The sequence below is a fragment of the Pangasianodon hypophthalmus genome, chromosome 7 (genome assembly GCF_027358585.1).
Source record: "Pangasianodon hypophthalmus isolate fPanHyp1 chromosome 7, fPanHyp1.pri, whole genome shotgun sequence".
Lineage (NCBI taxonomy): Eukaryota > Metazoa > Chordata > Actinopteri > Siluriformes > Pangasiidae > Pangasianodon > Pangasianodon hypophthalmus.
In genome coordinates, this window is record NC_069716.1 from 8,788,306 (window position 1) to 8,803,602 (window position 15,297).

At 36.4% G+C, this 15,297-nt stretch overlaps 1 protein-coding gene across 2 annotated transcripts in view; it reads right to left on the minus strand.

Annotated features, from left to right (window-relative positions):
- nlgn3a (neuroligin 3a) overlaps positions 1–15,297 on the minus strand; it is a 160,429-nt gene that overhangs the window by 104,415 nt on the left and 40,717 nt on the right. The window contains exons 3-4 of one of the 2 annotated variants that reach the window (XM_026940522.3): positions 14,248–14,307; positions 354–413 (exon numbers count right to left, since the gene is read on the minus strand). The exons of the other annotated variant lie outside the window; for it this stretch is intronic. Coding sequence (XP_026796323.1) covers positions 354–413; positions 14,248–14,307 — 120 coding nt within the window. The remainder of the gene's footprint in view (positions 1–353; positions 414–14,247; positions 14,308–15,297) is intronic. 2 annotated transcript variants of the gene reach the window in all.

Consider the following 15,297-nt stretch of genomic DNA (forward strand, 5'->3'; position numbering starts at 1 on the left):
AGAAACTTGCTGGCAACCTCTTTCACTTTAGCATGTTCATCTTCTCACACATTCTATACGGCTTTTCTGTATGAATACACTTCCATTTGAGTTATCTCCTGATTAGAAAATCTGATGAGATTTGACTTTCAAAAACATTCCCAATTTTAAGGCAACAGCTAAAACAGCAAACCTTTTGAGGACAAACTCAAACAAAACCAAACCCCATTCATTCACATTCACTCTCTCTATGTTGATGCTTTGGGTCATGATCATGAGGAAAATACCGAAGGTTTCATTTAAATAGTACTGGGGGATAAAAATCCCAAACAAATTCAAAGACATGCTACCGCCTTCATCACCAAAAAGAATACCTTCATCTTCATCGCCGTCATTATCTGCTAAATCTTCACCCTGTTTTTTAGCATGGGACCCTATAAATAAATCAGGAAAAGACACAAAGAGGCACAACACAATTCACAATAGCACAACCATCAAGGCAGAAATGGATATTTTGAAACCTGTCACAAGTGTAAGATGACATTGTATCAGCTCTCATACATTCACATCGTTTGTAATATTTTTGACTTTATATAGTGTGTTACATACATTTAAGACAAATATACAAAGTAATTTCATATAAATATACACATAAGCCATATTTAATTGGACAAACCTAATGAGAGGTTAAAGACCATACTAGGATGAAAAATACTTGGAAAAATCCACCCTGAACAACTTCGTTACAATTAATATGGAATATTCAAAAGCATCCTTCATTATTTTGTAATGAAGTTTTTAAATGTAAAATGTAAGTTCTTTCCTGAACATCTCACGTCTATTTTCACATTGGTTAACGGTTTCCTACCTTACCCACAATACCGTTTGACTACCTGCTGATAGTGGCAGTGAGATTCAGCCTTTGCTTCATCTGTGCCTAAAGAGAATGAAGCAGCGGTGCTTTAGTCCTTTAATCTGTCCAGCTCTCTCATCTTCTCATCTGTACACTCTGCTCAAACAGATCAGCTTCCAAGGCTTCGACTTTCATGCTAATACCACCGTCAATGCCATCGTGCTCATAGATCGCTAACTAGCCGAGCCGGGTTTCTGCAGTATACCTGCACTGCATGTTTGCTGTCTCCACTACTTCTACTTTGGATTTTACACTAATAAAAAACCTATTGCTCATTTCTTTTTTCAGAGATAATATCAAAACCTCATAGTTATCCCTTATGTCTGAGATGATTTAAAGGTTTTCTCCTATTGAACGCCATTGTAACAGTGCTAGCAGTGTCAAGCTGTGATATCACCATGATAGCACCAGAACTGCTAAGCACATCACAAATATTTCAGTATAAACATATTTAAATGTGTTTCAGGGTGGAGTGTTCCTTTAAGTGCAGATCTTAGGAAGCATGTCTGATACGTTTAATGTGATAAACTCAATGACTTTTTTTTTTTTTTTTAAGGCTAAGCCTTCTTATTAGGTTTGTCATTTACATAGTAAATTTAGTATACTATAAACAGTATGCAGAATTACATTTAAAACAATTCTAGACATAACTAACAAAAACATTATAAATGAATCACTATTAATTAATTGACTTTTTCCATCATGCTTATTCTACAATGTTCATTTTCTACTTGTAGAAACATTTAAAATAGTAAGATATTTGGCATGAGACTGAATAAAAATGTGACCATAATAAAAACAACGGTTAAAAATAAGAGATATATTACAGACAGTATACTGTATATACTGTCATCTAGAACACTATATATAATTTTTTTACTTGGTCTTGTGTACATCAAGAACATCTATGATTGCCCAGTATCTGCAGAAAATGTTCTAACCCTACCTATTGAAGGAGTTCTACATGGCATAGTATCTATACAGAGAGTTCTAGATAATCAGGCAACCATAAAAAAAAAAAAAAAAAAAAAATCATCCAGTATCTATAAAGAGATATAAATGGCCCAGTATCTACAAAGTAAGGAATAGAGTACACGAGTACAATAACAATCATTAACCCTTACATTTTAACCTTTAAATTGTCTCTGCGCGGAACTACGTTCCGTTCATGTAAATAAGAAAAGAAAAGAAAACAGTTTTTTAAAGGATGTAGCTTTAAATGTGTTATTTATTTATTTATTTATTTCAGTTGAATCTGAACTGCTCCATTACAGTCCCATTTACAAGCACTCATCATAGTCTGTTTATAATTATGTCCTGCAATTATAACCTCTCGTCATGATGAACGGAGATGTCAGCTAATTATATCACATATTATGACTCACTCTGCTGGTTTACCAACAGCATCAACATGTTTGAGCATTAGCTCATTAATAGTTTGAGAATTGGTAATAGCAGAAAACTATTTCTCAGTCAATATATTGCTTTCGTATGGAAGTCAGAGAAGCCAACCATTATCTATAGACAACAACCTAGCACTAAATAATGAGGATATCAGAAGGATTATTCTTAGAATGAACTATAATGTAAAATGTTAGAGAAACTGAAGACGTCTTCCAGAATAAATAAATCCCGGATAGCATAAATTCCATTTTACTCAGAACTACAAGCATTTATTATGTTTCCTATATATATGTTTCCTTTGCTCTAAGAATAAAAGAGTATTGAAATAACACCAAGAAAAACCTGCTTTACTGAAAAGAAATCCTGTCATTAATATATTTCAGAGTAGAGTAATTGTATATGTATATTCTGTGGCTAGACTATAATACAAACTACAAAATATTTATTACATTATAGCTTTACAGGTATTGCTGTGTAAAATGTAAATGGATCTCGTTTATCATATACTGTTTATCATTCTGCTGATGAATTGCACTTTCTAGTCTAGACCTTTCACAGCGACAGTAAATATGTATGATTCAAAATTCTAAGATGCTGCCGAAAATGCGGCATGTATATATATATGTATATATATATATATATATATATATATATATATATATATATATATATATATATATATATATATACTTTATGACTCCAAATAAGCAATATCAAGATGGCTGCAATGCCACTTTTTTGGTTTTGACTTCTTTCTTTTTCTTTCTCTTTCTTTGCTTTTGACATCTTTTTCTATAAAGTCATTTATGTCATTCCTTTGTCGCTTACCACGGCTTTAAAAAACAGGATGTCATTTTGTATGAATTCCTCTGAGCGAGCACATTCTGATATTTGACTGTATTTGTCCGCACGTGAGTGTGTGTGTGTGAGTGTGTGTGTGTGTGTGTGTGTGTGAAGGCCACTGTATACAGGTTGTGAAAAACATTTGCTCTTAAAATGAAAATGTGTCATTTTTAAGAAGTGAGATTTTATTTCCGTATTTTTGGATGCACTGAAACCTGTGTGATGAATTAAAAATCTGGCTGAAATCACATGACTAACAGTTAAAGATTAACTGCTGCTATATATATTGGCTGAGTATAATGAGCTTTTTAAAAAAAAACAATGTCACTGAAAATAATGATGTGAAAAGACACATACAGCAAAAAAAAATTTAGAAACAATTTGGAAACTCCAACTGAGCTTTGTCGATCCAGACTAGCTGTGAAAGTGTTGCTTTTTCATTTCCTCTGACTTTTTAAAAAAACAGTGTGCTATTAACTAAACACACTTGCACACCAGATAGTATGCATCTTTTCTCTATGTGTTAAATGAATAAAACATATGTTTTGGTGTGCAAAGGCCTTTAGACTTTGCCACAGCAGAGCCACAGAAATAGAGTCGAGGTGTGTATATAACTGGGCGAGATCCATTTCGCTGATCAGAAAGACGGATTACTCTAGGACATAGTGCCAGCGAGCCGCCCTCCAAATACACTCTGATATTAACCTCTGTGAGCAGCAACCCATCACGGCCTGTGGTGGAGTGCAGAAGAAATGTGCTCTCTCTCTCTCCTCCCCGTGACCTCCAACACACTGGACTGATGATGCGCTCGATATCAGCTAAGCACCGGATGGGAAGTGCACTCGCTTTGACAAAGGAAAAATACAGCGTGTCAGGGTGATAACTGATTGGAAGATCTCCGAAAACCTGAAAACATTCACTGGGTTTTCACCGGCGAAATGCTGCCTAATAACAATTCAGCGTTCTTCAGTTTACAGACTCCATCTCCAAATCTCTAGAGGCTCCCTCTTTCACTCTTTACCAAGGCTTGCCTTCTGCTTCTATGATAAATTCCTGTCTATTCGAGACACTGAAAGTTTAATGCGCAACTTGGAGGGAATGGATTTGAGAGGACTAAAAAAGGCACTTAGAGATAAAGAGGATTGCAATTTCAAAAGGAGAGGGTGAGCCAAAGTTCACAACACTGTTCAGGAACAAAACAAGCAGCATGTTTTTTTTTTGTTTTTTTTTTCTGAAGGCTAGCAGACAGATTGACGTTATGCGACACATTAAGAGACCTGCAATGTGCTATTAGTTACTATAGCAGCGAGCCAGCCCGAGCTGGTATCAAAATGAACTGCATCTCATTAGTCCATAAAACGAACACTCCAATAAGGATCTAAAGTTAATAAACAAATAATCCCTTGATAATTTCCTAATCAGCCTGTTTTAAGATGCTATGTTTTTGGAAGGAGAAGTGCACTAGAAAACAATGCTAAGTAGAACAATCTGGGAGACAAATTGGCCTACACCATTTCTATCTTCCTTTTTCAGCTGTCTTGAAACCAGTCCTCGGCATTTCTATGGGGACTAGCGACAAAAGCTATTTGGAGGCTAGTCCGTTAGCGAAGAGATATACTGGGCCAGTATATGAGCAGCAGGGGGAACTGAATGGGAACTTCCTGGCCAGGCTGTGTCTTGCATTTCAAGTCAAAATGAATGAGGCGCCAGTGCTGAACGCAAAGCTCCTGCCAGGACTGGGTTTGCAATACATTTAACAGAGCTGTTCCGTATCAATCAGAGAGGACATCCGGATTCTTTTTTGCTACCGCTGTATTGCTTACAGCTTCTCTGCCCTGCAGGTTCATGCACCCACACACACACATACATACATACATACACAACCTCACTTACTGCTTTCCCCTACAGCTGGATAGAACCGAGCTACACAAACTTCCCAATTCCATGCCATGTTATTGCTCAGCCTAGCAGGTATTGGCATTTTCATCACACTGGCAATCTGTAGTGATCTGCTGTAGGATGACATTTTTTTTTTCTGCTCCGACTGCAATGTGCAGTTTTAAGCCCCCAACATTCATAGTGGTTTCTCAAGAAAGGTTTTTTTTTTTTTTACGGCCCTTGTGCTGATCGCTATGTAAATCAGATCTGTGCTCTGATGCTGCCAAATTCCCCTCTCTCAAACAATTCAAGAAATGATTGGAAGCATAAATTCTCAAATAGTTTTCTTAGCTAATAAGGCTATTTTGTGTCAGCCCCCACTTGAGAAATGAAAAGAATAGCTCCCTGAAGACACTTCTGTAAAATGCATGCTTGTATGGCAAATCTGCAGCAAACAAATGAGAAAAGAATTACTGCAAGTGCAATAATTTCACCTTGCATTTTAAGCAGTTTTATTAATGAAATCCTTAACAGCACACATGAGAGTACACATTTGCTGTTGTAATTAAATTAAACGGATAAATAATTCTCAGGACAAGTGATCGTGTGGAAGATGGGCTCATAGGCAGTGCTAAAGGGTAATGTAGTTTTGAAACATTGTAAATGTACTCAATCAGACATGGGAAGCGCTCTAAAATACATTAGAAAGATATTGTTCTGAGCAAGAGAAATTCTGACAATGGGCTTGACAAAATGACTGTCATGAATTCTTCCTCGCAGCATGGCATGTTTCCTAGCACAACAAGTACAGCTCTTGTGTCATTTGTTTTTCTTTGGGTTCATATTATATGCTTTTGCTTACTTTCCCATGTGTCTCTGCCCGAATCCTGACATTGATTGATTACCCTAATGTGTTCACCTGTTCTGTGTTAAGCCTTTAATATGGGTGTCTGTGCATCCCCTGCCATTTCATTTCCTGCGTCCCAGGTATGTACTCTTTTTGTGAAAAATAAGTACATACTTTTGAGTGTGTAGCAAAAGAGTATGCAAATACTGGGACATACTAATTAACACGTCATGTAACGGAAGACAGCGTTGTTGCCTAGTTACGCACACTGTCACTGTAAACAAACTCCTCGCTGCATTTCAGCTTTTCTTCATTCATTATTCCTTATATAATTTATACTATATAATTTAATTTACCATTCCCTTGATTTATTTTTCCACATTTCATTACATCTAACTCTACAAGATAAACATTTTACTCCTTTTACACAACATCTAACCATTAATTTTATGTGACAGTGAAAAACTTTAGTTAGTGCTTAACATTTAGGTTCTTACACTTAAATACGGAAGACGCATCACTGATACACTGTTACACTCGTCCGCCATGGTTACAGGTTGAATGCGGCGAAGCAAACCGTCACAAATCTCCTCCTCCCTCGCACAGGAATATTAGCTGAAAAAGTGGCCACAGATCCACATTTCGAAAATATACCCGAAATAGTAGACCATCCGGGTACCTTTCGGATACTCATTTCAACGTACTACAATTTGGGACACACTAATTATAATCTCGGATACTATTTAGGGCGGATAGTAGGCGAATTGGGATGCAGCAATTGTCTCAGTGCGAAACCTTATCATGCTTTTTTTTTTTTTTACTTTAAGTAATTTCCTCATTTGTTTGTTTTTTTTTTACTCTTGCTTGTGTGTTGGCTTATCATCAATTACCCTTTGTGTTGTTGCCCACCTGTATTCTAACCCCCTGCTACAGACTTTAACAACAATTTTCAGATTCTCTCGAGTTTATGCACTCGCGTCCCACCTTCGCTAACCACACAATAAAATGAAATCTTTTAAACTAACGTATGCCTAAAGGAACACATGACAAATTTGAAGGATTCATCATAATCACACCTCCTGAGCTTCTGGCCCCATCTCTGATGAGCAGGTTGGCAAACGCTGCTGTGTGGAGAGCTGAACGTTACAAGAAGGAAGTGATTAGATGAACTTCAGTGCAGTTTACTCACTGCAAAACCTATCATTACTGGTGTGATTGTAAGGTACAGACTGCATTTTTTCCCCCTCTTGTCCCTTTTCAGCTTAAACAAGTGATATTTTTAACATCAAGTTTTACCGCTTTGTTTTCTTTGTGAGTCTCCGAGGCTGTATAGATTGACAGAGACCGAGGATTCGAAAGGGCGATCAACAGGCTTGGAGAGCTGATGAGTTATTGTTGCTTGGCAACAGTTCCTGTTGGTTTTACATCATGCTAATTTCTAAGAATTTACATGAGATTACAGGTTCATGTGCAGAAACCAATAAAGCACTTCTTTCAGTGGATCAAAAAGATCAGGGTCTACAAGCTAAAAACAATAATGATATTCACAACCCTGTTTGCAATACATCATGCTTTTGATGCCTTTCACTGACCTGTCATTATAATAAACAATATACTTTGGTTATTGTTATCATCGTTTATTTAAATTTATAAATTACCAAGCTAACAGCATCCATTATTTGTACTGGTAATAACTTCATATTATCTCTTTATTATCTCAATAGCTTTGATAAAGCTTTTTAATTGCAGTAAAAAAAAAATGTCTTGCCCTCTGCACGGTACTTTAATTTGACTTAAAATGGCTAATTTCTTTAGATCCATGCATTGCTACAAAAAGCTAATTATTATTTGGCAGTGAAAAAGCTGACATGCCCCTGCCTCACCAAAATCAAAGAATCAATTATAACTATGAATTCTTTCATTTAATCTACATTTTTAATGGTCTATAAAACCCTGCATTTTCTCCCAATTGTAATTAGTCACCACAGTCACCACAAAAATAGCTTAAAAAGAAAACTATTTTGATTTCACTTACAGCACTTTTAGCAATGTTTTTAGTTTCTTTTTTTGAGGCAAAAAATTTTCAAAGATCAAGAAGATTAACTTCTAGCTGTTTTGAGGGACAATAAACACCTCCAGGTTGAAATGTACCTATTATTTGAGCTACAAATGTACAACAATTGGGGAAAAAAAATGCTTGATTGCTTGCAGGGCTGTATCTTATCTTCCTAATGTAAGTTCCTATTTTACATGTTTAAACCCTTTACTAGACCTCACTGCGGTGGCTACTGTGAATTGTTTGGATTTATGGCTAATCTCCCCAAAATGCACATTAGCTGGGGTCAGGACTGGAGCAGAATCACTTGTAAATTTGGTAGCTGCTTGATCAGTAATGCTAGTCTGCTTAAATAGTCTTTCGGCTGTAACACCTTGCCTGTCTCACATTCATCTTTCCTACGCAGTTGTGTGTTAATGCCTGGATTGCAATGGCAATGGAAAACATCAGCTATTCATTCATTCTATTTCCCCACCAATGTTTCAGACACAGCTATAGACTAATCGGTTAATATCCCTGCTTAGCTGCCTGTTATATTTGTAGACCAAATCCTTTCTACTTACCATTTATTAGAGTATCACTTTGATTGCCATGATGCTTAACTGTTTTTTTAATTCAACTGCAGTCTGTACTGTACAGTTAAATAAGTACATGATTTGTTGTGTTGTGTATGCATCGTATGTTGTGTATGCATCGTATGTCTTATTTGCTTTGCTCCTTAAACATTTGGCAATGAGTTTAGGAGTGCTTTCATCAGTGTTTAGTCTATTTGAATCACACTCTGGTTCGATTCAGGTTTTCAGTATGAGAACACAGCAATCGCACTCGGGACCAGACCAAATCGGTCCAGGAAGATCTGAGTGAGGTGATCTCAGTCCGGTTCCAAGTGAACTCCAGCACCTTTCGAATGCAGTGAGAAAGCGAGTTGACCCAACTGAATCGACCCAACTGCAGGAAGTGAATCAAACATGCCTTATACTTTAGGTTGCAACAGGTTTTTTGTAGGTGTGAGCTGCTAAACTGAGCTACAATTTGAGCCAAAGGACAGAGCTGCAGTGCTGCAGAAACGCAACGCAACGTGTTCTGGATATTTTTCTGAATATATTCTAGACAAATGAACAAAAAGAGAAAATAAACAGTGGACACGAAACACTAAGCTAGATTTTTTGTGTATTTGAACCCTTTCCAACAATGACTGTATGATTTTGAGATCCATCTTTTCACACTGAGGACAACTGAGGGACTCGTATGCAACTATTACAGAAGGTTCAAACGCTCACTGATGCTCCAGAAGGAAAAACCATGCATTAAGAGCCGGGGGGTGAAAACTTTTTGAATTTGACGATCAGGGCAAATTTAACTTATTTTGTCTTCTGGGAAACATGTAACTATCTTCTGTAGCCTCTGAAGGGCAGTACTAAATGAAAAAATACGATATTTAGGCAAAATAAGAAAAATGTACACATCTCCATTCTGTTCAAAAGTTTTCACCCCCCGGCTCTTAATGCATGGTTTTTCCTTCTGGAGCATCAGTGAGCGTTTGAACCTTCTGTAATAGTTGAATATGAGTCCCTCAGTTGTCCTCAGTGTGAAAAGATGGATCTCAAAATCATACAGTCATTGTTGGAAAGGGTTCAAATACACAAAAAATGCTGGAAAACCAAAGAATTTGTGGGACCTGAAGGATTTTTCTGAAGAACAGCAGGCAGTTAAACTGTTCAGGACAAACAAGGGACTCTTGAACAACTATCAGTAAACAAAAAAACACAGCTGTGGATCATTCAGGTAACAACACAGTATTAAGAATCAAGGGGATGTAAACTTTTGAACGGGGTCATTTTTATAAATTCAACTATTATTTTCTCTTGTGGACTATATGTAAACATCTTTTATGTGAAATATCTTATTCAGGTCAGCACTAAATAAACAATAACATGCATTTTGTATGATCCCTCTTATTTTGGTAAAATAATAAACATTTTGCAGATTCTGAAAGGGGGATGTAAACTTTTGACCTCAACTGTATGTGCGGGGTGAAACGAAACCAAACCAAGTAGAAAAAAAAGCCAAAAATATATACATTTCAAATTCAGAAAACAGACTAATAGGTGTGAAAGAGTCCTAAGATTCTGATTGTGAACCAGTCCAAACATAAGCTTGAGGGTAAGTGAGGACATTGTCCCTACTAATTATAGAAGAAGATGCAGAGGATCACATTTAGATTAGAGGGAAAGGAAATCCACATAGAGCAAATCTCTCCGGTGATTGTTTTCTCTAATGATCCTGTAATCATTGCCTTGATTGTTCCAGATTTGCAGTTCTGAGTCTTCAAGAGTAATAACTTCCCTCAAAAATGTTCTCATTGGCCTTTTTTTCATTGCTCATTTGCAGCTGACATCTTATCAATACATTTTCATTACATCCCCAACACTTTAATAAGCCATGTCTGAATTTTTGTGACTCGATCAACAGGGATTTTCAGTGTTCCATTCAGCCTGGCTCATGTCTACGTGTATGCTTTCTGAAACACGCTTTTATGACATTTCTATGGCTTTAATTAAGACAATGTAAATAATTTTCTACAGAAAGTCTCCACACTAAACTGAGATTGCATGTTTGTTAAATGTTAGGCAATAGGAATTTGAGCATAATAGTGGTGAATGCAATCACATCCTTTTTCACCCAAATGCTTTGGTTCTCTGTTAGAGTTTGCACTTCAAAGAAGCATTTAACATTTACTGCCTGGCACCTTGGGGTAGCCATGTCAGATTATATTACTCAAATATATCAAAAGTAAACAGTGATCCATAATGCAGATAATTATGCCAAATAGATATAAATGAACAAACTTTATTTTCTTTAACAGATGATTATTTTGAGGTTTCAGAGCCCCAAGGCTTGTCTATTCAAGTTCAAATTGGTTTAGGGGAACAACACTGCTCAAAAATTCTGCATTGAACATATCACTCTCTTACAATTATTCCAACTTTCAAATTGCTGATTGAGAGGTCTGCACTGATCCCTTTAATGTGACAATTAATCAGCTGTAGTGTTACACTTGCACTGTCACTGGCAGATGAATCCCTTTAATAAGCTGAATTCAGAGGGCTGGGAGTCTACATTTCAGTCATCAGTTACACTTATACTGGCTTTTGGCTGGGATTTTAAGTCATCTACAATAACATGTAGATCTTGTAATACTATGTAAATATTTCACATAGTAAGATAAATGAACGGCTGTGATCACCGCTGTATGAAATAACATTCAATCAAAGAAGAACAACTTTCTTAGAAAATACTTTGTTATCATCTGAAGTTAGCATCAGTTCAGCAGCTGAACTGCTATTGGATGTGCATCGGAAGCATCTTTCTCTTTACAGAAAAAGAAAAATACACCAATATACTCTTACAATCTTATTGTGTTTTATATGACAGAAAGAATTTTCTAAAATTTTCAGTTTACCGTCTGGCACGCTTAGAAATAAAGCTGCCAGGAGAGGTTCTTTAGAGTGATGCTACAGAAGTACAATATTGTGGTTTCTCAAATAATTTTTATTTTTATTTTTATTGAGGATTCATTAACCATTCTGTCACAGAGAACTAAAAATCTCACCATAAATGTTGGGGTAACTAAGATTATTCTGTTTATATATTGCAGCAACAAAAAATGTCTAAAGAGTCATGGCCTGGATAGTTCTTTAGAAAACCAGACAAGTAGAACTTGACACCAGTGGAGCTGACGTGGATGCCTCCACCACCAACCACCAAGTCTAGATCTTTGTCTTACTAATCTGTATGCCTCAAATTCAAACATGGAAGAAGCTATTGAAGAAAAACTATTTCATTCATTTGACCTTGACCCTGTTTGGATCAATTCCAAAATACGTTCATCTGCTGGTTACAATAATTCCATATAAATCCTACAAACATTCACCCATTCGTTCTTGAGATATCTCACTAACAAGAATCTAGGATGGACAAATGCACAGACAGACGGACAGATGGACGCACTGCATGGTAGCCAAATAATCAAAAAGGCCCTTTAGGGTCCAAGTTTGAACCAGAATGAAATTAATACTTTTAGTTCATTTGCTATTTGGTTCATTTTGTGGGTCACGTCCAGCTTTTATTGTCTTTTTTTTTTTTTTTTTGTCTGTCCAAATAGCCAAAACACATTGCACATCTACAGTGCTACAGCTCTGTCCTGCATCTTATGGCTTGCAACCCAAAATATACAGCATGTTTGGTTCACTTCCTGCAGTCAGATCTATTCAAGGTCAACTCACTTTCTCACTGCAACTGCGCTTGAGTTTGCTTGGAACTGGACCGAGATCATCTCACTCTGACAGTCTCTGCCCAGTTATTTTGGTCTGCACCTGAGTGTGACTGCATTGTTCCCACCTGCCTAAACAAACCGCACCAAAGAGGAAAATGCACCAAGTTTAGATTCAAACAGATTAAATACTGAATATGTTACTGGCACCATTATTATATAAGTGTTTGTGAAACATAAAGGCATGACATCCGGGTCTAATACGGACAACATGGCTACGCAGGGAAAAGAGTTATACAAGCTGACATTAGATCTGAGCTGAAATCTCTGTGGGTTCCTAATATATTTCTAATTGGAGTTATTGCATGTGGTTGAACTAATTCAGTCAGTCATTTATATGGCTCGCGCTTCTAAAGAAAGCCATGGTAATGAAAGCCAGTAAGATGTTTGCCACAGCACTGTTATAATGATTAGGCCTATCTCTTCATGATCACTGAGGTCATCTTCATTTTTTCATCTTTTGCTCTTTCATCTTTTGCTCTTACTTTTTAATAGTAGTTTTTTTTTTTAATCTATATACAAACATCTCCTTGCATGCATCTCCCCTTATTTTGGCTGAACACATCAACACAATCAATTAGGTATGCCTAATAAACTGGAAACGCAGATCTTTATTTACTAAAGCTTTGTCTGTAAAATTATAACTTCATAACACCTTCCAAATACTTCAAAACTGATATAAGTCTTTTAAATAAGCAAAATAGCATATCTTGTGAAATGCAAGGCAGTGTCTATGCACCTCTATTCATTTTGCAGCTACAATGTGATTTACAGAGCCTGAAATTCACTTGGAGAATGGCAATAGTACTAGCAAATGAATAAGACCAAAGGGCAGGTATTAAATTTGTATAAGCCAGTTTCTGTAATTTGAAGACATTTTGAAATTATGCTTCAGTATCTCAAAATAATGAGAAAGTTTGATTCTCAGAATGATGACTGAATATTACCAAGGTAAAGTTAGTTTTATATTTGATATTCAAGGCACGTTTTCACCTCTGATACCAACAGGATTTAAAGAGCGCCTGAAAAGTTTTTCATTCACGCATATCTTTGTGTTCAGTTATTCGATGCATCTCGTCGCCTTTGCTCTGTATTATACTTGACACTTAATTATGCTTGTGTGGAAGTTGCCGCAACTGCTGTGAACAAATAGCACACGCAAAAAACCTTGTTTCATTATTGTTTCCTCCTCCAACTTTGCAAAAGATGTGATTTCCTGACTAACTGAATGTACATTTGAACAAACTGCATATGCAAATTGACCTTTTTCATCTGAAATCTTAGTCAGTCAGGGCATCATTGTATAGAAGCATGATTGCATTATGTCGTGTAAGAGCCATTGTAAATATTGTGCATACATCATCTACATTAAAATGACAAAACACACTTATGGCACAAACTTTACATATGGTTGAGCATCAAATGATACTACATGATACATCTACCTCTAAAACATATCTACCTCTAAATAAATTCTTGTTCAGTGTGTTTTATGCTGATTTGGAATATAACATCATTTAGTAATTTGACATGAGGACCCATTAATTAACACAGACTATGATGAGTATTATGGTTGGTTAGTACACTGACTTTTCCACAACACAATATAACGCTTCAGTATTCCATATGTTAAATAGTCTGAGAAATATAAAATTACCATCAAGGACCTTGGAGCATCAAAATTCAACTGATTATTATTGCAACCTTGTGTAAATCAACAGAAATAGGTTAGCAACACCTAGTAATTATGCCCTCTAACAAGTATACACTCTAAACTCACTGGAAGTCACACATTCTGAATCACGCTGCTGCTTGTTCATATATAACATTGTAAAACATACAGACATAATTCATCTGCACTCCAATTTCCATGTTGCCCATTCCAATTAGTGCTCTGACTCCGGGGATGATGGAGTTATGGCGCTGACTTTAGAGAGGACGTACCAGTCGCTCTCTTCTCTTTTTCGCTCCCCCATGATGACTTGCTTACATACCTCCTTTTCTACATATTTTCTTGTTGGGTTTTCTGGCACATTCCTTGGATATTCTTTTGACTGTGAAATGAATAAAAGACTACAAAATAACAAAAGTCTCTGGAAGAAAATCGGGAGGACACATGCATCAAATTGTTTCAGACCACCATCTCCCTTCCTCCCGTCAATTATCAACCACAAGAACAACAAAAAAAGGTGTTGAGAAAGTTCACTGGGGTATTTTTTTAGGTACATTTTATAAAAATGGTGGAACAGATTTGCTGCAGGTTGGGACACAGGAAGCCTTGTTTCACATGCACTTCTATATAAGACCCGTTACAACCATAAAGTCGACTGAGCCTTTCGTTATTGCATTGCCTTTACTATTGTATCATTGGAGTTGTGTTAAAAAACGCTTGTGTTACAAAGCAGAAAATATTGTTTTTGTAGTTCAAACCACTGGAACCAAAAATTTTGGTTTAATAAATGTGGCATGTATTTAAAGTCCATTTCAACATACATATTTCATTTTGACCATTTCCTTAATTTAGGAAATGGACTTAGAATTTTTTCATGTGGAATTTTAGTATGTATGAAAGGACATTTTGTTCTGACAGTTTTTCATGTTGAGTTTATCATCTTGAGCTTGACTGTGGTATCCAGGTCACTATTATTTTTTAATATTGTGTATATTAAAAGACTTCATAAATACAGTATTAAGGCAGCAGGAATAGGGAAAAGGATAGTAACGGGTCTTACATGGCTAGGACTGATGCTACAGGCCTCTTGTGTTCCTGCATCTTTTACCAACCCTACAAAGGATCAATGTACATCAAGAAGGCTGATCTCTATTCTCTAATCCCCCAGAACAGTCAAGACAGTGAGGAGAGGGAGGTGCACCAAGATCATTAAGTCCAATCTTTATATCTGATTATAATCTGAGCTTTTTTTTTTTCTTTTTTCATGATTGATTACATTCTTTGGCTTTATCTTGAAAGACACAAAAGAGGAACCCATTAACAGTGGCATGGAAGGGAAGAGCTGATGAAATGACATCATGGGAGATCAAGT